Here is a 22,107-nt window from a genome sequence, read left to right on the forward strand (position 1 = left end):
TAAATGTCTTTAATTTAGTCGGGTATCACAGTACAGCTCCTACACGTCTTGAAAATCTTATCCAAACGTGGTGCTCGTGTGTGTACGCAAAACTGAGATAGTTGTAATTTATAACTAACGAACTAACGATTTATGTCAATTAAGCTCTGAAAATATTTATAATAATTTTCGATCAGAGTTGTTGGCAACGACCACTCAAAAGGAACCTGTGGAGAGAATAACACATGGAACTCTAACAGCCGATGCATCTGTGCGCAAAAAGACAATACATCCCCATCAGATTTATTTTGCCCCTTTGGACACGAAGTATGTCACAGATGAAACTAAAGCTCCAGTAGGTGTCACTAAAGATCGTAGACCATCTAAGACTTCAACCATCAGGTCATCTGATCTTTTTGCCCGTTCTGGTACACGCCATGACTTCATGTCACATGGTACAGGAGCACATGGAGGTGTAAGCACAACGCACTCACAAAGAAAAAGATCCACAAGTACCTATGACTCAAATAAAATGCATGAACTGGACAGTTTGATGAACATAATGGAGAATCAAAACCAAATAACTGAAACTCTCATTAAGCAACAAGGCCAATTTACTTCACCATCAGTCACCATTCCTGTCTTTAAAGGAGATCCTCTGGACTATCTGTTCTTCATAAGAGCTTTCGAACATGGCATTGAAAGGAAAACTGAGAACAGCCAGGATAGACTGTTCTTTTTAGAGCAGTTCACATTGGGACAACCAAGAGAACTGGTGCGCAGTTGCCAATATATGCATCCAGACAGAGGCTATGCGGCAGCAAAGGAACTCTTAAAGAAGCACTTTGGTGACGAACACAAAATTGCTACCTCATACTTGGATAAGGGTCTCAACTGGTCAGTAATTCAAGCAGAGGATGCAGAGGCCTTACAGGGTTATTCTGTGTTTCTCCATGGATGTTTGAATGCCATGAACTCTGTACAGTATTTGGAGGAATTGAATCATCCAATTAACATGAAAGCCATTCTCAGTAAACTACCTTTCAAATTACAAGAAAGATGGCGAATTAAAGCTTTTGAATTACAGGATCGCAATGGCCTAAGGGCACAGTTTGCAGATTTAGTTGAATTTGTGAGCTATCAATCCAGAATCCTTTCACATACATTGTTTGGAAGCCTAAATCCCGCACAGGCAAGAAGGGCTGGCTCATCACAAGCAAGCAAGCCCATTCCCTCTAAAGACAGGAGGCCCAAAAGTGGATACAGTGGGTTTGCTACCAGTGTGGAAACAGCGACGTGCAGCAATGCTAAGCAGGCTGTATCGGAATGTGCAAATAAAACACAAAGAAAAACAAAGAAAGAGTGTTTGCATTGCAAGGAAGATCATAATCTCAGTTCATGTCCGCAGCTGAAAAGGAAAAATCATGAGAAAAAACTGGAGTTCTTGGAAAAAAAAGGGAGTGTGTTTCGGATGCTTTGAAGTGGGTCACATGAGTAAAGGTTGTCAAAAGAGACTTACCTGTGAAGTGTGTTCTCTTAAACATCCAACAATCTTGCATATCAACAAAAAAGAGACTAATACTCAGAAAGATGAAAACTCAAAAGATGTGGCTGTGACGGATGTCTACACAAATCAAACTAACTTGTGGAGTGATCCTGGGGCCGGTAACTCCGAATGCAAACTCGCCATAGTCCCTGTGAAAGTCAAAATGAATAAAAGTGATAAGGTGATTGATACATATGCTTTTATGGACCCAGGAAGCTCTGCAACATTCTGCACAGAGTCCTTACTCAGACAGTTGCAGACCACAGGAAGCAGAACAAGTATTCTGTTGAGAACCATGAACAAGGAACAGGTCATAAAGACATTCATGGTGACTGGTATGGAAAGCAGTGGTCTTGAAAGCAATGAGTATCTGGAACTCCCTGAGGTTTACTCACACACTGTGAGTCCTGTGAAAGCTGAAAATACTCCCAATCAGGAGGATATAAAGCAATGGCCGTATCTCCACGAAGTGAAGATTCCACAAATTAAAGCGGAAGTCGGTCTGTTGATTGGGAACAATGTTCCTAAGGCTTTGGAGCCATGGTTGATAATTAACAGCCAGGGAAATGGTCCTTATGCAGTAAAAACGACTCTTGGATGGACAGTCAATGGGCTGCTCAGAAAGGGCACTGGGAAGGTCATCACAGCAAACCGGATCTCTCTGATGAAGATTGAGGAGTTGCTACAGCAACAGATGAAACATGATTTCCCAGAGTGCCAGCATGAGGAGCGCCTAGCAATGTCTCAAGAAGACCACGCATTCTTGGAAAAGGTTTCTAACTCAGTAAAGCTGAATGAAGGGCACTACAGCATTGGGTTGCCTTTGAGAAATGACAAGGCTGAGTTCCCAAACGACCGCTGTCTGGCTGAGCAAAGAGCCATAAGCTTGAAAAGAAAACCGTTAAGGAACACAACATTTCATGAAGAATACAAAAGATTCATGGCTGACTATCTGAGAAAAGGCAAGGCAAGGGTGGCGCCGTTAAAATCCATCACCATCCCAAGGCTTGAGCTCACAGCATCTACTCTGGCTGTACGAATGGATAGAATTCTGCAGTCAGAACTTGAACTTTCTTTGAGGCCTTCAGTCTATTGGACAGATCGCACATCTGTGCTTAAGTATCTGAGAAATGAAACCTCTAGATTTCACACTTTTGTTGCCGACAGAGTGTCCGGTATCCGTGCTGCTTCTGATGTTGCACAGTGGAGGTATGTCAGTGGCACTCTCCGAAAGGCTGCAGCGTGGACGTTGAAGATTATAGCAGCACTGAAAGGAGCCTGCAAGGAAAAGGAAAAGAAGGCTGCTCATGGAAAAGGAAAAGAAGGCTGCTCATGGAAAAGGAAAAGAAGGCTGCTCATGGAAAAGGAAAAGGAAAAGAAGGCTGCTCATGGAAAAGGAAAAGGAAATGACAAACACCAGCTATCCGTGGAGGACATACAGGTAGCTGAAAACGCCATTATTATCTGAGTGAATGTGTTGCTAGATTTATTGGGGTTTGGTTAAATCTTTGTGTTTTGGCGGTCCCCGGTGGACGCAAATGTGAACTGCATGTGTAACAGTGATGATTTGGTTTCTTCCACTTGCAAGCTTTCTGTATCATTTTCTATACTACTATCTAGACATGTAACGCTGTTGGGAGAATACTGGCCCCTAGGGGGTAAACAGGTAACTGCGTGGCTCTCGTCCCAGTTCAAAAGGATTAGAGCCACGGTAAGTAGTGTTAAAAAGCGCTCCTGGAATATTATTTTACAATTCGACAACTGAACGTTCTAAGTTAACACTAACTACTAAAATGTGTTCTACATGCGTCCCTTATGTAAACAGTGTATTTTGTTACACTTTTGCACATTGAGAGCTATTTTTTATCGAAGTTTATAACCACGTGTGAATAGCTAACATTTCATCTCCTTTTCATATTAGCATGCTGTGTTGATACATGCCGCCTTGCTACGGAATCCAACGTATTGTCTTTTGCGCCAAGTACATGTTATGTATTTCATTTGGATATTCTTGCTGTATTTTTATTGAACTTATAAAAATAGCGAGGCCAGTTCAAAAGGATTAGAGCCACGCATGCTGTGTTGATCCATGCCGCCTTGCTACGGAATCCAACGTATTGTCTTTTGCGCCAGGCTAATAAACTGACGAACTGGTCCCACGTCTCCTGCCTTTCATTGAGACACAACGCAGACGAATATATGAGGTTACACATGCATGTAATAAAAACCCTGCCAATGCACGAGCACATGAAAGGGCAGGACTGGCGCGTGGACATTGCCTCTGCTGTGTGCGCGCGTCTGTTTTTGCGTCTCCGCACGTGTGTGGGCTACTGCTCTGCATTACTGCAGGTGTGTTTCAGTAGAGAAACCAGGCGGAACTCTGGACCTACGTGTGTGAACTCAGATCTATCTGACTTGCTGTCTTTATAGTATCCAGAGCGACGTACAGTTGATTAGACTTAGCAGGAGACATTCTTTGTGTGGCTACACCGGAGATCGAACCGCCGACCTTGCGGGTCTCAGTCATGTACCTTAACCACTACGCTACAGGCCGTCTGTAATGAGATCGATAGGCAGAGCCAAAGCACACACACGCGCGTACAGATGGGCAGCGTCAATCATCAGTTGAGAGATAAGATAGGAACTCAAGAAATGGCGCTCTTCTTATCCATCCTTCATTATTTTAGCCTATTCAAAAAGTACAATTAACTCCACTTAACTCTCACGTATGATCCCCGCGGGTTTTGTCTAAGTTTCTATTCGTCATAAGCAGCGGAGTGTAGTGCTGTACATCGGCTCTTCCTGTTCCTTGGGTAGCGGCTACTGTAGTGGCTACTGGCAGGAAAAGCAGGGGAACTATGAAGTCGACCGTAGATATTTAATGAAGTTTATACATGCGCTCAGGAATAGAGGTAGGTTACGGTTATTTTTCTAAACTTTCAGTTGTTGTTTTTTTGCGTGGGTGGACTGCGCGGTGTAATGACATGTTGGCGAACAGGTAGAATATGACGAACGCTCTATTCACTCTCGCCCACAGTCAACAGATTAAGCCCGGAATAGTTCACAAATTGCGTACGAAGTTTGATACAATAGAACTCAGATATAATAGAACTCAGTCCCAGTCATGTACCTTAACCACTACGCTACAGGCCGCCCCAGTGTGGCTACCCCCCTGATTGGTCAGTCCCCCCTGCAGTCAGACACAAGTGTCTAGCAGTCCCTATTTAAAGGATTCAAGTTTATCAAAAGAGCTTTTCAATTATTCAAAAAGTGAATAAGTCGACTACATTATTTTGTTTCTTACTATTTTATTACTTAGCTACTGTAATATGACACCATAAGTTTGTGATTGTTGGCTTTGAAATATTTTGGCCAGTCACAGCATCAAAGATGTCTGGGTCTGCGCTTCAACAAAAATGGCGCTTCTCCTTTGTAGCTTCATATTTCATTGGGAATGGAAGATGGCACTGCAGGGTGTATCCAAGCCAAGCATTTCCACATATTGTAAACAGTTGGGTATTTCATTGACTCGGGTTGAGTATGGTGATATTACAGCAGTGCTGAAGCTGGGTGTTGAACCTGTGACCATCAAATTTGCCAGAAACAAAAACAACAACAACAACAACCTGGCCTGCAGTTTTAACTACAGCAGTCTTTCATTAATTGTTGTTTGAGCTTCTGGCTGTTAGCACAGTTGGAGTAAACATATTTTAACCACTGTAATACATGTGTTATTTGTTGAAGTAATCATGTATATAATTTAAACTTTGGTGACTTTGATTAAATGTGTTAAATGTGGATTTTTGCCAATCCCGAAAATGCAATTTTTTTTGTTCTTAAATTTTAATAATAAAAAAATAAAATCCAGGATGTTTCCACTTCTCTTAAGCCTTGCCAGAGAAGAAAGAGACATCAGAGCATTAATCATGTCATCTATCAATCACAATAATCATTTAATCTACCAATTATACTAATCATTTAATACATCAATCACAATAATATGTGATTGATATATTAAACATGTATGTATGTATGTTGTATACACGTGTATATACTAATATACTAACATACTAATATACAATGATTGTGTCCTACACCAGTATACACCACTGAGTGTATCATCTACCAGTATACAGTGTGAATACTATATACATGTGTTTCCAGTGGCATGCAGGAATGTTGGCTCAGCCTAGAGTCCAGTTAGGAAATGGAGCTTTTGCTCGTTTGGTGGAATCAAATCACTCTGATTTATGATTTGTGCTTCCCCACGCATACTGCTTGAATTTGGCCAGACGGTTACTCTGATTTTGAGGAGGTGCGTTATAATGGTTGTGCCACTCTTGAAAGGAATAAGGTGTCTTCTGTAGGGGTTACATGGCCCTGTTTGGACAAATAATCCAACACTTATGTTTTACAGATTCAGACGAAGAACAACCAGAGAAAATGCATAATGGAGACATGTCAGAATTTCCTGGTCCTTGTTTGTCTGTCACCTGTGGATCAGCAACTGGGACTCTACAGAAAGATCGTTTTGCATCCGGTGTGTGTGTGTGTGTGTGTGTGTGTGTGTGTGTGTGTGTGTGTGTGTGTGTGTACATGAGCTACAAAGTCGGCGTATCCACTGATAGGATCAGTTTGAATGGGGATTACATATTCTCAACCAGTTTTGTTTCCTTTATGAGATGTACATTTGCTGACTGGATTTCCATATTAAGCCCTTTGTGATGACCTGGTTGTCACTGATAATACTTTCATATGGAAGTATGGTGGCAGCTATAATGTGGGAGCACACCTAAAGCATTGCTGACGGTGAGATGTATTTCAAGGGATGTTTTTGATGCTCAGTATTTCTGTTAATCATTTATACTGTTCGTTGTTTCCTTTAATTCTGTTGGTCCTGGTCACTCCCTGATATGTTGGCAAAGTCAGTCACTTTTCACAGCAGTCGTTCAGTCACGGCACGTCCGGCTTATCGTTAGCACGTTATCTCAGCCGCGCCCAGCCTGTCCATACCGCTGTTGTGAGGTTTCGGTGGAACTCAAAGCTGTAAATGTCAGAACATGTTGAGTTCCCTCGTTGTTCGTGTGGTGAATGGGGGCCCTGGTTCAGATCAGGGGAGCGGGTGTGCTTCTGAAACACGACGGCTGATTTGTCTTCTCTCTCTCTGTCCTCTCGGACCACCCCAGGGACCTCTGGGAAATGCATACGGACGGCCAGCAGATGGCTGACCCCCGTCGAGTTCGCCAAGGAGGACCAGGAGCTCAGTTCCAGCTCCTGGGCAAAAAGTATCCTGTTCCAAGGAAAACCGCTCAGTGACCTCATCGAGGTAGTGGAGGAGGGGCGGGGGGAGAATGGGAGGGGTGGGCTGTTTTTTATCTGAAGGCTCTGAAGCACCCATGTGTGGACCAGCATTGACATAATTATTTTTCAAAAGATTTTAAGTTATTAAAAAAATACAGAAAATTAAGATTCAGTTGAAATGTAGCTTTTGAGTTTTGGCCATTTTCTATTTATCTTCTTAAATTAAGTTTAGACACTGATCTATGAATGTTTTCATTCAGTGATGTGTACTAAGACAGGGAAATAACGGCATTGCCTTCTCATTTAGAATATGCATCCTATATGGATCTTCACTTGAAGCTCACTTTGGATTGGCATCCCACGAAAACGGTTGCATCACTGATTGGGTAAAATGTAAATGCCCTGTTCACTTATGGAAGAAAGATACGGTATCCCAATACCAAATCCTTAGCAGCATAATACCTACTATCAGTATATTAAGTATTTGTGGTTTATTTGGTTCTTTACGCATAACTATCTTTAAAAAACATGGATTAGAGGAGATCACTAATTTTGCAGGCACTCTGTTACTGTCAACTGCATTTATTCACCTCTGTCATGGAAAGGCTGCCATCCAGGAAAGACTTGACATCCAGGTTGTCTGCTTGTCTCTCTTCCACAGAGGAAGGTTTTGGAGTGCCACTCGCCCCTGTGTTCGTGCGGAATTTGCACCGAGAAAGAGAAGGACCTGGTAAGGCCCTCCCCCTGCTGCCATGGCAACGCCCTCATCCACCCAATCGCAGCGCCAGTGGCCGGGATTGTACCCCGTTGATTGGCGTATAGGATAGGCTGTAGTGTAACGTATAACGTATATCAGTACTACCCTGTGGTAATAATAAACTGCATTATGGAATGACCGCAGTGGAATGTGGTGTGGACATATAAATGGTTGCTAAAAGAATCTCAGTCTGTTGATGACATGGGTAAGACTTTACTACAACTGCGCTGTAGAACAGAACTCAATGACAGGAAAACAATGACAAACGTGCATTTAGCTAGGTGATGGTCAACATAGTCACTGTCTGATATAGGAGGTACAAACTGGTCAATGACATTTGATTGACACAGAGATCAGGCAAAAATGGGGAGATGATTAAAAACTACAAACTTTCATGAATACAGTGTGCAGTGTAGCCTGTAGTGTAGTGGTTGAGGTGAATGACTAGGACCCGCATCTTTGGCGATTCGTGGCTCCATCAGGAAAAGATCTGCACAGCTGTTGGGCCCTTGAGCAAGGCCCTTAACCCCACATTGCTCCAGGGGGGATTGTCTCCTGCTTGGTCCAATCAACTGTAAGTCACTTTGGGTAAAAGCATCAGCCAAATAACGTGATGATGATGATGATGATGAATATGTACGTATGAAGTGCTTGTAAATGAGAGTAATCACGGAAAGTGTGGCTGTCTCTGTCTCAGGAGGAGCAGAGGAACGATGATGACTGCTCTGTCTGTGGGAGGCGGGGGGTGTTGCTCTGCTGTGACCGCTGCCCCCGTGCCTTCCACACAGAATGCCACCTGCCCGCCGTGGAGGAGAGACTGCTGGGGTGAGCGCTCCCTCGCTGATCTGCTGTCTTTCTCTCTCAAAGGGTCCTATGATCAGGCTGTGTGCGCGGGCGGCCTGTAGCGTAGTGGTTAAGGTAAATGACTGGGACCCGCAAGGTCGGTGGTTCAATCCCCGGTGTAGTCACAATAAGTCGCAATAAATCTGCACAGTCGTTGGGCCCTTGAGCAAGGCCCTTAACCCTGCATTGCTCCAGGGGAGGATTGTCTCCTGCTTAGTCTCATCAACTGTACGTCGCTCTGGATAAGAGCGTCTGCCAAATGCCATTAATGTAATGTAATGTGTGTACAGTGGCTTCAGAAAGTATTCACACAGCTAGATTTTTTTCACACTTTATTGTGTTGTTGATTTCATTTTATGTGGATATAAATTGCCATTTTTGCCCGTCAATCCACACTCAATAACCTATGAACATGTTTGTAGAATATTTTGCAAAAAATGTTGACTGTGTTACATAACCACAATATTTGTGTGTGTGTGTATTTATATGTTTGTGTTTGTGTGTGTACATGTGTGTGTGTGTACGTGTGTATATGTATGTGTATGTTTGTGTGTGTATATGTTTGTGTGTACATGTGTATATTTGTGTGTGTGTGTGTGTGTGTGTGTGTACGTGTACGTGTATGTGTGCACACAGGGGAGAGTGGCTGTGTACATACTGTGTACTGACTCAGTTCCAGGGCAGCCGTATTGCGTGTGAACGCTCTCTCAAACAGGCTCTAGACTGTCGCACCTCAGACTCCATGCTGGTGAGTCCCAACAACTTGCAGCCTTAGGTGTCTCCTTGTTCATACACTCACGGAGCACTTTATTAGGTATTTATTAGACTTTTTTTTTACTTCTACTGCTGTAGCCTATCCACTTAGAGTTATGATGCATTGTGTGTTCAGAGATGCTCTTCTGCATACCACTGTTGTAATGTGTGGTTATTCGCATTTGTCACCTTCCTGTCAGCTTTGACCAGTCTGGCCATTCCCCTCTGACTTCTCTCATTGACAAGGCGTTTCTGTCTGCAGAACTGCTGCTCACCTTTTCTTTCTTTTTTTCACCATTCTTTGCAAACTCTAGAGACTAGTGTGCATGAAAATCCCAGGATTTTCCACCCTGTCTGCCACCAACAAGCAATCCACGGTCAAAGTCACTTTGATCACATTTTTTCCCATTCTGATGGTTGTTGTGAACATTAACTGAAGCTCCTGACCCGTATCTACATGATTGACTGCATTGCACTGCTGCCACACAATTGGCTGATTTGATAATCGCATTAATAAGTAGGTGTAATAAAGTAAAAATGTTCCTAATGAAGTGCTCGATGAGTGTATATAGTGCAGTCCGTAAGTATTTGGACAGAGCTACAATTTCTTTTATTTTGGCTCTGTACTCCAGCACAATGGATTTGAAATGAAATGATGACTATGGGGTGAAAGTGCAGACTGTCCCCTATAATTTACATCCATGTCGGGTGATTCTTGTAGTAATCACATCCCTTGTTATACATAGTCTCCACATTTTAGAGGATAAAATGGATAAAAAGGGATGTAATTCCGACAAGGATCACAGGATATGGATTGAAATGCCCTCAAATTAAAGGTGACACCCTGTACATCATAGTCATTGTTTCATTTCACGTTCAGTGTGCTGGAGTACAGAGCCAAAAGAACAGAAATTGTACCTCTGTCCAAACACTTACGGACTGCACTGTACGTAAATCCAGCCGCCGCGCTCTCCGTGAATGCGTCCTGTTGAAAATGTACGGGCGCGGTGCGGTGCTGAACTCTGTGAACACACTGCACTCCACAGCAATGCCACTATCTCCTCCTGCTGCTGTACTGCTCAGATGAGGATCACATCTTCTCCTGCGACCCCAGTGACACGGTGAGTGGCCGTCAATTCAGCAACACGTCCGCCTCGTTTGCGTCACTACGTTTCAAGAGTCTGCCAGGCTGCAGTGTGCAAGTTGTACCCTTCCAGAAATGGAACATGCTGCAATATATCGTGAATACGTCAACTTCACGGGAACCTTAATAATGTACTTAACACCAGTGTAATAATATTTTTCAGAATTTCAAAGATGCAATAATTTGCATGTGTTAATGTTTTGAAAAGTTTGCCGTTTTGTTTAGCGTGTGCGTCTGAAGTTTTTATGTCTGCCTGCTGATGTGTGTGTATATGTGTGCGTGTGTGTGTGTGTGTGTATGCGCATGTTCATGCCCGTGTTTAAATATATTTGTCTGTGTGTGTGTGTGTGTGTGTGTGTGTGTGTGTGCGTGCGTGTGCGTGCGTGTGCATGCAATTGTACCTACCTTTAAATGTATTCAGCTGAGTGTACATGAGTGTATAACTCTTACAAGTGCTGTGTGTGGTTTTTGCATGTGCCTGTGTTTAAATATAGTTGTTTTCTGTGCAAGGTGCCACGCTACAGGGAATTCATTCAGAACCCTATGTGGCTGAAGAAGGTAGCAGAGAAACTGCAGGAGGGGCAGTACTCCACTGTAGGCCAGTTCGAATCTGACATCCTACTCATCTTTAAAAACGCTGCCACATTCAACAGGGTAAGACTGCCACACTAAGCAAGATTATGGGACCTAGCTCCGTACTTAAACACTGCAGACAGGAAACCATACCTGTAGCGTAGTGGTTAAGGTAAATGACTGGGACATGCAAGATCGGTGGTTCTAATACTGGTGTAGCTACAATAAACTCTGCACAACCGTTGGGCCCTTGAGCAAGGCCCTTAACCCCGCATTGCTCCAGGGGAGGATTGTCTCCTGCTTAGTCTAATCAACTGTACGTCGCTCTGGATAAGAGCGTCCGCCGAATGCCATTAATGTAATGTAATGTACCACTCATTACCATTCATTAGCCTATTAACAGCAACACAGATCACAGATAGCTTACGAGCAGTACAAAAGTCAAAAGTGTACACATTGAGAAGGCAGCTACTGACCATAGGTTTATCTTCATACAACAGTGTCCCTGAGCAAGACACCCAACCACCAATTGCCCCTGACGAGCTGGTTGGTGCCTTTCATGGCAGCCAATCGCAGTTGGTGTCTGAGCGTGTATATGAATGGGTGAATGAGAGGCATTAATTGTACAGCACTTTGGATAAAGGCGCTATCTAAATGCCAACCATTTCCCATTTACCATGCATACCTGTTGGGCCTGCGGTTAATCCAAACTATTTCAAATTAAACTGTTCACTTGGGTAGCAACCATTTGGACAGCAACATACAATGAATAACTAATAAAGAATGAATCCCAAGTTCCTTCTGGTACCCGCTGTACTATGTGTACTCTTCACATCGAATATGGTAAGTAAAAATTCATAAATTTAAAAAAACGTATTGTATAACACAAAGCAGACTCAAACAGAACTAGAGAATGAATGCTCCTTCAAGGTTGTTTAGTCTTTCCCGATAAAATTGTATTGTATTGTATTGTGTATATTTTAATTAATTTCCTTTATTCTCCGTCTCCCCTTTTGGCCAGGAAAATGAAGTTGGACCAGTGGGTGCAAGACTCAAGCAGTTATTTGAGACTGAATTTCAGCAGGTCTTCAGTGTGAAAAACGACTCGGATGCATCATCAGGCGGTCCTCACAATGTCTAACGAAGTCTGTTTAACAGGCCAAATCGGTCCTCCTACTTTCATAAAATGCCATATATCTCAGAACTTTCAGTACACAGGTGTCAAACTAATACATGTGCTTTTCATTTGAAACGTTAATAATTGATTTGATCAATATTAACAAATAACTCGGTATGCAATATAAAGCCACTTTTAGCGATTCATAAACTGGTGTTTTTAAAGAGCTGTTTTAAATATTATGCGGTGTTTGAACACAAAATGATACATTTCGTTTTTAGAATAATGTAAGTAAAAAAAGTATGCTTGTGAAATTTGAAAACGGGTTTTCTGTTGCTTGATATCAGCCGAATGCTTATAGTGAATGCATGCTCACAAAACGCCAGTGCTATTAAATTGTTTAAGTAAGCTTTTCATAGTTTTTTTTCAGAACGTAGGAAAACAATGTATTCTATTAGCGCAACTCATAAATAAACAAAAACGCTGTATTCTGTAAGAGAACCCGCTTTGTAAATAAACGATCAAAACGCCCATGGAAGTGTAAATGTCTTTAATTTAGTCGGGTATCACAATACAGCTCCTACACGTCTTGAAAATCTTATCCAAACGTGGTGCTCGTGTGTGTACGCAAAACTGAGATACTTGTAATTTATAACTAACGAACTAACGATTTATGTCAATTAAGTACTGAAAATATTTATAATCATTTTTAATAAGTGTGTTTCCAAAACTAGAGCCTTGTAGATTAAACACCACGCATCCTTCCAGCACGGAACCTTCGGCGTCTGCGTTGTGTTCTTGCAGGCCATGCGTAATACGTCACCACAGGCACCAGCAGCGAATCCCTACCCCGAATTGCGCAGCAGAGTTGCGCAGACAGACTCGGTAAAGAACGCAGCAATTATTCAGACTTCCACAATAGACAAATTAAACAACGGTTTATTGAACAAAGGATCGACAATACATCAGGGGGGAGCGGAAAAAGCGCCTGTACGCGAACAAAGCCGCGTTACAATTAACATCATGACGGTGGACTGGAAATAAGATCGAGCGCACAGGCAAAATAAAAAGTTGTAGAAAAAACTATTCCCGCGCTAGCTAGCTCGCACGATAAAGCAAACGGTGCGTGGTAATAAAGCCTGGCGAGGCGATCTGACATTCACGCAACATATGCAACGCTTGTGGAGATCTCGGGACTACTTTGAAATCAAATGAACTAATCCTAGCTAGCAAGCTAGCTATACAGTTGCGTAAGAGAATGGACAACCTCTCCACAAGTGAAGGATTGATTTGACTTTACAGAATTGTTTTTAGGGCGGCACGGATGGTGCACTTGGGCAGCACTGCCGCCTCACAACAAGCAGGTCCTGGGTTTGGATCCCGGTCGGCCTCTCTGTGGAGTTTGCATGTTCTCCCCTTGTTTGCGTGGGTTTCCTCCGGGTACTCCGGTTTCCTCCCACAGTCCAAAGACATGCAGGTTAGACTGATTGGAGAGTCTAAATTGCCCATCGGTATGAGTGTGTGTGTGTGTGCCCTGCAATGGACTGGCGACCTGTCCAGGGTGTATTCCTGCCTTTCGCCCAATGTATGCTGGGATAGGCTCCAGCCCCCCTGCGACCCTGTTCAGGATTAGCGGGTTCAGATAATGGATGGATGGAATTGTTTTTACATGTGCCTAAGAGAGTTGCACAGTAGTGTATCATACAGATTTAGGGAGGAGGGGGTGCGCCCCAAATTGTTGTCCCTCTTCAAACACAGACCCACCTCTTCAAACCGCATCTTGGTTCCTCTCCCATGCCCACCCCCGAGCACTGCCGCCTCCTATGCTAAATCAGCCGACGCTTTTCTGGGCCTGTTATGTGTGCCGTCTGCATGCAGCCAGGATAAGTCATCTGGCTCGTTTGCGTTCACAATTTAGTGATGTTACGCGCTATACTCGCTGCTGTGGAAGCGCTGTTCGCCAGGCCTAACACCATCGCTCAAGTTAATCAGGTGAACGCCTGTGTTTATCCGATGCCGTCGCGTGTCTCTGGGTAAGACTGCGTGCTAAATGCGGGGGTGGAGATTATCTGTGCGAAATGCTAAATACTTCATGCAGACCCACCTGGGGGGAAGAGTCTGGGGTTGAGAATGCTGGAATGTTCTTGCCTGACTGTTGTATTAATCTCAGTCTTAAGGGAGTCCAAGCGTGTTTGAAGTGGACGCTGCAGGAGAGGCAGGAAGTGTGAATCAGAACGGGTTTGGTCAGGCTGGGGGTGGATTGAAAAGTCTGCCCACCCATCCCCAACCTTCGACCGGTGCATGTGGGATTCATCGATAGGTAAAACGGGGGTTAAACTATTTAGGGTTGCTGTGGTGAGATGTTATTGATTTCAACCCTAAAATAAGAGTTTAAAGGACACAGTGACACTGACTGACTGGCTATAATCACTGGCAGTACACACTAGCCCTATTCACTATCAGTACACACCAGTGGAGGCTGGTGACTTCCAGAATTGAGGAGGCCATTTTTTTCCGCTTGCTCACTTCACTCGCGATGGAATGTTCCCTGTTCTCTTATCTGTCTTTGTGCTGGCCAAAGGCATACTATTTGGAGTGTAAGCTACAGTCAGAAAGTTCTGGCTGATGAAATTAATTGTGCAGAGCTTAGCCTTGTGCCTTCCTGAAGAAATGACATTGCTGTAAGTCTATGAGCCTGCCTGATAATTAAGCTGAGAAATGACATTTGGATGTAATATAAATGCCAAGTGAACATGTGTAAAAGGCAGGAATTTTAATTATGTAGTTAAAAACAATTTTGTTTAGCTTACATTTTTCATTCTTCTACAGCTTCAACATGTAATCACCAATTTAATCAAGTTTAGCATATAAAAAAGATAAGATAACACTTTCTTTATCATATGTAGTTTTATTCAATATATTTAATATAAAATATGTAAAAATATGGTTCCAGTTGGCTTTATCTAACGTTAACGTTATCCACTAGAGGGCAGCACTCTATTCGTATTTAGAGTGAATTTCCTCACAGAGCAACAATTCGGTAATTTGATATGGAAGATTATTAAATTGACTTGTAATAAAACGAAATGGACTACATTAAAAATAAAACTGTTCAATAAATCCCAAATGGTGTCTAACATGACCTATTGAATGTCATTCTCACTCCCTAGTATCTGGAATCTGCATATCTCCAGCCCAAGATCTCAAATTACGCTAGAATCTCGCCGACTTCCGAGGTAGTTTTAAGCAAAAGTGTTTGGCCAAATGAGCTATAAACTCCAGGGATGATAGCCAGGGGTGTTCTCTATATTTCCTGAAAAGCACAAGTTGATAGGACACTCATAGCCACTATGGCGAGTGTTTGTTTGACTGAAGTGACTAGCGAATTCTCAAAATGGCTTCTGTGTTGAATAGGAAAGGAAAGGATAGTTGATTCCAAATGAACCAGTAGCATGTGATTGGACGAACAAAATGTCAATCTTTCAGCCCTGGACACAATGCATGGTGAGGCCAGGCCTCCGTTGCCCACCCATTTTCAGTGATCTGGCCAATCACATATTGGCATGAAAAAAAATGCATTACATTGACTTCTATGAGAATCTCATTTCCTAGGGGAGGCCTGGCCTCCCTTAATACAAACTGATAGGGAAATCTGGCCTGTTGCTTTACAATTGCAATATTGGGTTTTAGCCATGGGAAAATTTAGATTTATGAACAAAACTAAAATAATATGAATATAAAAAATAAAAAATATGTTTTTTGTTAAAATAAATAAATAAAATAAATATATTTATTGTTTTTTTTAAATCTCTCTCTTCTCTCAAATTATTGGGGAGGCCAGGCCTCCTCCACCTCTATGGAGGAGCCTCCACTGGTACACACACACCAACGTACACACACACAGACACAGTGTGGAGATGAGGCAAACTGGGCAGAGTGCACAGGTAGGTCTCTGTCCTCGTTCACGTGGGTCAGCCTGACCTGGCAACCCTTCCTCCTCTGTTTCACCTTCAGCTCAATAAGGAACGAACATGACTAACATACAGAAACAGAGGGAGAGAGAAAATAAAGGAGAAAGGCTACAGGCTCGAGGGACCCTGCGGGGTTCCCAAAAGTATGACAGAAATGGCTGTGGTGCTGTAGCAGATGCTTCCCCTGCTGAATAAGACAGTTCAATCTAGGTTTTGAAACTGCTGGTAACTGGTTGATCAGTTGAGACCAGTTCCATACTCAACATGCTTTACCCTGCTCAAGCTTTGTTTTGAAACATCTGGTAGCTGCTCATAGCTGGATTTTACACCAGGGTTGTCAAAACAGGAAATGTAGACACATTTCACTGCCATAAACTCATATTCAGGGCTGCTTAGCCCCCCATAAATAGCAAACTATCCGGAGAAATGGAGGGTCCAGTAATATTTATTACCATTCAGATTAAAAATTTTTTTTCCATAAAAATATAACAGTTTTGGCATTCAGCCTTGTTTGGTGTGCTAACAAGACTGCATGCCAACACGATATCTCAGAACACAAAGTCCCTCTTTTTCCAAACGTACTCTGTAATGTGTACAATACGGACTTATTGTTCCTGCACACATAGCCATAACTCAATCCTCAATCAAAACATGTCTTCTCAACTTTCTTTTATCATTCTGGATAACTATCTTTTGAAACAACACTTGAGTTTAAGCAAAAATTGTTCATTGATATTCATTATTATACCCTGTTCATTGTCCCATCATGAGACCGAACTGCTGTTGTTTTTCAGCGTTTCTGGCTGTATTAAAGTGAAACCCTAGATGCTATCAGAGTGGAAAAGCAGTGATCGGGCACTCTGAAGACCCACAGCTTGTGAGCACTGTATGGTTATTGGGACCTGTTTGCTAATGTCATTTACTGGGTGAAATTGTATTTTTTAGTGACCAATAACTGTGCTTCATGAGAATGACAATAACATTAATTGATCGATTGCATGTGTGATATGAAATCCTTTTTACCTCCCTCAGACAGATTTTACAACAGTAGCATCAACACTCTGCACAGTGCTGTACCCAGAATAAAAATAGAAAATAAAAACAAACCTATACATAAAATGTCATCAATACAGACAGACAGACAAACTGACTTTTGTTCCATGACTGTGATGTAATCCCCCAGATGGATGCAATAATTCCATATAGTGACAGGTTTTACAGTATGTAGTGGATAGCTTATGATTATTTTTTTCTGATATCAAGCCTGCACTGCTGTCATGTTAACTGTCAACAGTATAATTATTGGTGGTCATTGTCATAAAATTCCTGTAGTCACCATTGGTTATGATCACCTTTTATTCTGCCTCATCCTGATGGCAGTGCATTGTCATAAATATACCTATTACTGCACCGAATGTAATGTAATGTAATGTAAAGCCACGGGGTTGCGAGAAAATGATTTCCTCACCTAGGAAATAACACATTCACATCTCATAACACATCCTGCAGTTCGGCACATAATTCAAGAGACTGTGGCTGAAAGGCTAGAATACTGCACGCTTGAGAAGGATTAACTGTGTCCATAGAAACCTTCCTTCAGACCAATGACACACCACTTACACATTCTACGCCAAAAAAAGTCGTATCTGAGTGAATGTGTTGCTAGATTTATTGGGGTTTGGTTAAATCTTTGTTTTGGCGGTCCCCGGTGGACGCAAATGTGAACTGCATGTGTACCAGTGATGATTTGGTTTCTTCCACTTGCTAGCTTTCTGTATCATTTTCTATACTACTATCTAGACATGTAACACTGTTAGGAGAATACTGGCCCCTAGGGGATAAACGGGTAGAACTGCGTGGCTGCGTGGCGTCCCAGTTCAAAAGGATTAGAGCCACGGTAAGTAGTGTTAAAAAGCGCTCCTGGAATATAATTTTACAATTCTACAACTGAACGTTCTAAGTTAACACTAACTACTAAAATGTGTTCTACATGCGTCCCTTATGTAAACAGTGTATTTTGTGTTACACTTTTGCACATTGAGAGCTATTTTTTATCGAAGTTTATAACCACGTGTGAATAGCTAACGTTTCATCTCCTTTTCATATTAGCATGCTGTGTTGATCCATGCCGCCTTGCTACGGAATACAACGTATTGTCTTTTGCGCCAAGTACATGTTATGTATTTCATTTGGATATTCTTGCTGTATTTTTATTGAACTTGTAAAAATAGCGAGGCCAGTTCAAAAGGATTAGAGCCACGCATGCTGTGTTGATCCATGCCGCCTTGCTACGGAATCCAACGTATTGTCTTTTGCGCCAGGCTAATAAACTGACGAACTGGTCCCACGTCTCCTGCCTTTCATTGAGATACAACGCAGACGAATATATGAGGTTACACATGCATGTAATAAAAACCCTGCCAATGCACGAGCACATGAGAGGGCAGGACTGGCGCGTGGACATTGCCTCAGTGCTGTGTGCGCGCGTCTGTGTTTGCGTCTCCGCACGTGTGTGGGCTACTGCTCTGCATTACTGCATTACTTCAGTAGAGAAACCAGGCGGAACTCTGGACCTGCGTGTGTGAACTCAGATCTATCTTACTTGCTTGCTTGCTTTCTTTATAGTATCCAGAGCGACGTACAGTTGATTAGACTTAGCAGGAGACATTCCTCCCCAGGAGCAATGCAGGGTTAAGGGCCTTGCTCAAGGGCCAAGCGGCTGTGCGGATCTTTGTGTGGCTACGCCGACCTTGCGGGTCTCAGTCATGTACCTTAACCACTACGCTACAGGCCGTCTGTAATGAGGTCGGTAGGCAGAGCCAAAGCACACACACGCGCGTACAGATGGGCAGCGTCAAGCATCAGTTGAGAGATAAGATAGGAACTCAAGAAGTGGCGCTCTTCTTATCCAACCTTCATTATTTTTGCCTATTCAAAAATTACAATAAAGCCCGCACATTTAACTCTCACTTACGTATGATCCCCGCGGTTTTTGTATAAGTTTCTATTCGTCATAAGCAGCGGAGTGTAGTGCTGTACATCGGCTCTTCCTGTTCCTTGGGTAGTGGCGGCTACTGTAGTGGCTACTGGCAGGAGAAGCAGGGAAACTATGAAGTCGACCGTAGATATTTAATGAAGTTTATACATGCGCTCAGGAATAGAGGTAGGTTACGGTTATTTTTCTAAACTTTAAGTTGTTGTTTTTTTGCGTGGGTGGACTGCGCGGTGTAATGACATGTTAGAGAACAGGCAGAATGTGACGAATGCTCTATTCACTCTCGCCCACAGTCAACAGATTAAGCCCGGAATAGTTCACAAATTGCGTACGAAGTTTGATACAATAGAACTCAGATATAATAGAACTCAGTCCCAGTCATGTACCTTAACCACTACGCTACAGGCCGCCCCAGTGTGGCTACCCCCCTGATTGGTCAGTCCCCACTGCAGTCAGACACAAGTGTCTAGCAGTCCCTATTTAAAGTATTAAATAGTTTTTCAATTATTCAAAAAGTGAATAAGTCGACTACATTTTTTAGTCGACTGCATTATTATGTAATATGACACCATAAGTTTGTGATTGTTGGCTTTGAAATATTTTGGCCAGTCACAGCATCAAAGATGTCTGGGTCTGGGCTTCAACAAAAATGGCGCTTCTCCTTTGTAGCTTCATATTTCATTGGTACTGGAAGATGGCACTGCAGGGTGTATCCAAGCCTAGCATTTCCACATATTGTAAACAGTTGGGTATTTCATTGACTCGGGTTGAGTATGGTGATATTACAGCAGTGCTGAAGCTGGGTGTTGAACCTGTGACCATCAAATTTGCCAGAACCAAAAACAACAACAACAACCTGGCCTGCAGTTTAACTACAGCAGTCTTTCATTAATTGTTGTTTGAGCTTCTGGCTGTTAGCACAGTTGGAGTAGACATATTTGAATCACTGTAATATATGTGTTATTTGTTGAAGTAATCATGTATATAATTTAAACTTTGGTGACTTTGATTAAATGTGTTAAATGTGGATTTTTGCCTAACCTGAAAATGCCATTTTTTTTCTTCTTAAATTTTAATAATAAAAAAAAAAAGTCCAGGATCTTTCCACTTCTCTGAAGCCTTGCCAGAGAAGAAAGAGACATCAGAGAAATCCAAGGAGAAGGAGGAGAAAAAGTGACTGAGTGGAAAAAGTGTGAAAAAAAGAGGGGGAAGAAGATGAGAGAGAGAGAGGACGAAGAGGACGAAGAGCCGGGTCCCTCTACCCAGTCCACGCCAAGCAAGAAGAAACCATGTGATGGTGAGTCGCTGGCACATATACAGCCAAACTACATTGCACTTTGTCCTTAGGCCTCAGATTCAGTCAAAATGGCCGTGCACAGGGGGCTGCTGGACCGCTCGTCCGGGTAAGGCACCACAGTGTGACGAGCTTCATGGGCTTGGATCAGTCCAAATCATGGCAGTGCCGACTGTGGCTAGTAGCTCCACAGGGCGATGCACAGTTGGTTATTATCCGGCCTAGTGTATGGGAGTGTTCAATCGGAGAATTCCAAAGTAACAGTAGGAAATCCTAGTCTTTATGCATTATAGCTAACCAATCAATTGTCATATAACATCACATTGTCTCTCTTAACCCGCCTTAATATTTTCTGTCACTCTATGAAAGCTGAGCTGTCTTAACCTTTCGCCTATATAATGATGCAGGCAAATTGGGCTGGTGATCACTAACTCAAAACATTTCTCTGCAAAGACCCACATTGCTTGAACTGCATCACTCAGTCAAAACAGGTCGTATGCAATGCCATGGTTTTTAAACACCTGATTAAGAGTTCTCTGCACTTTCATTAAACAAACTGTACTTTGCAGCTCAATGTGTTTTAACAGACACACAGTTGTAATTGCTCAAGATGACTGACTTATTCATTTTAACATAATTAATAATGATTCTTCAAACATTATGGCTTATCATTGTAGTACTAAACAGCATTTGAAATATAGCATATAGATATATCGTGACATTTAGGGAAGGGTACTTTTGCACATGATTCTCTATTCTAACCATTTCACAGTTTTAATGAAAGTATTTAAATCAAACTTCATCATTCCTGGTTTTCAATAAGGGCATTTTGATCAAACTTCAACATTCCCCCCTTTACATTCTTTAGAGTTACGTTTAACGTTATCACTCTTTTAGTAATTATTTTAGGATGCCCAAATTCATTAGCTATCAATAGCATTAATCATGTCATCTATCAATCACAATAATCATTTAATCTACCAATTATACTAATCATTTAATATATCAATCACAATAATATGTGATTGATATATTAAACATGTATGTATGTATGTTGTATACACATGTATATACTAATATACTAACATACTAATATACAATGATTGTGTACTACACCAGTATACACCACTGAGTGTATCATCTACCAGTATACAGTGTGAATACTATATACATGTGTACCTCCTGTATACTGTATACTCAGTTCCAGGACCGCAGTATCGCGTGTGAACGCTCTCTCAGACAGCCTCTAGACTGTCGCACCTCAGACTCCATGCTGGTGAGTCCCAACAACTTGCAGCCTTAGGCGTCTCCTTGTTCATACACTCACGGAGCAATTCATTAGGTATTTATTTGACTTTTGTTTGGAGTTCTACTGCTGTAGCCTATCCACTTCGGGTTATGATGCGGATTTTAATAATAAAAAAATAAAGTCCAGGATCTTTCCACTTCTCTTAAGCCTTGCCAGAGCAGAAAGAGACATCAGAGGAATCCAAGGAGAAGGAGGAGAAAAAGAAGACTGAGTGGAAAAAGTGTGAAAAAAAGAGGGGGAAGAAGATGAGAGAGAGAGAGGAGGAAGAGGACGAAGAGCCGGGTCCCTCTACCCAGTCCACGCCAAGCAAGAAGAAACCATGTGATGGTGAGTCGCTGGCACATATACAGCCGAACTACATTGCGCTTTGTCCTTAGGCCTCAGATTCAGTCAAAATGGCCGTGCACAGGGGGCTGCTGGACCGCTCGTCCGGGTAAGGCACCACAGTGTGACGCTGGGGCGAGCCTCATGGGCTTGGATCAGTCCAAACCATGGCAGTGCCGACTGTGGCTAGTAGCTCCACAG

General features: G+C 42.5%; 3 protein-coding genes across 5 annotated transcripts in view; all 3 read left to right on the forward strand.

Moving 5' to 3' along the window:
* LOC133115143 (nuclear body protein SP140-like protein) overlaps positions 1-12,546 on the forward strand; it is an 85,660-nt gene extending 73,114 nt beyond the window's left edge. For both annotated transcript variants that reach the window (XM_061224897.1, XM_061224898.1), the window contains exons 14-16: positions 10,226-10,300; positions 10,834-10,977; positions 11,918-12,546. In XM_061224897.1, coding sequence (XP_061080881.1) covers positions 10,226-10,300; positions 10,834-10,977; positions 11,918-12,037 — 339 coding nt within the window. In that variant the 3' untranslated portion in view covers positions 12,038-12,546. The remainder of the gene's footprint in view (positions 1-10,225; positions 10,301-10,833; positions 10,978-11,917) is intronic.
* Positions 12,547-17,828: 5,282 nt separating this feature from the next.
* Positions 17,829-22,107, forward strand: part of LOC133115142 (sp110 nuclear body protein-like) — a 35,862-nt gene continuing 31,583 nt past the window's right edge. Inside the window, exons 1-3 of one of the 2 annotated variants that reach the window (XM_061224895.1) lie at positions 17,829-17,881; positions 20,072-20,276; positions 21,730-21,909. In XM_061224895.1, coding sequence (XP_061080879.1) covers positions 20,195-20,276; positions 21,730-21,909 — 262 coding nt within the window. In that variant the 5' untranslated portion in view covers positions 17,829-17,881; positions 20,072-20,194. The remainder of the gene's footprint in view (positions 17,882-20,071; positions 20,277-21,729; positions 21,910-22,107) is intronic. The other variant, XM_061224896.1, reaches the window with a different exon arrangement.
* Positions 19,066-22,107, forward strand: part of LOC133115144 (nuclear body protein SP140-like protein) — a 59,740-nt gene continuing 56,698 nt past the window's right edge. The window contains exon 1 of the mRNA XM_061224902.1: positions 19,066-19,147. The gene's annotated coding sequence lies outside the window, so the exon portion shown is untranslated. The remainder of the gene's footprint in view (positions 19,148-22,107) is intronic.

This window comes from Conger conger, chromosome 16 (assembly GCF_963514075.1).
Source record: "Conger conger chromosome 16, fConCon1.1, whole genome shotgun sequence".
NCBI classification, from domain to species: Eukaryota; Metazoa; Chordata; class Actinopteri; order Anguilliformes; family Congridae; genus Conger; species Conger conger.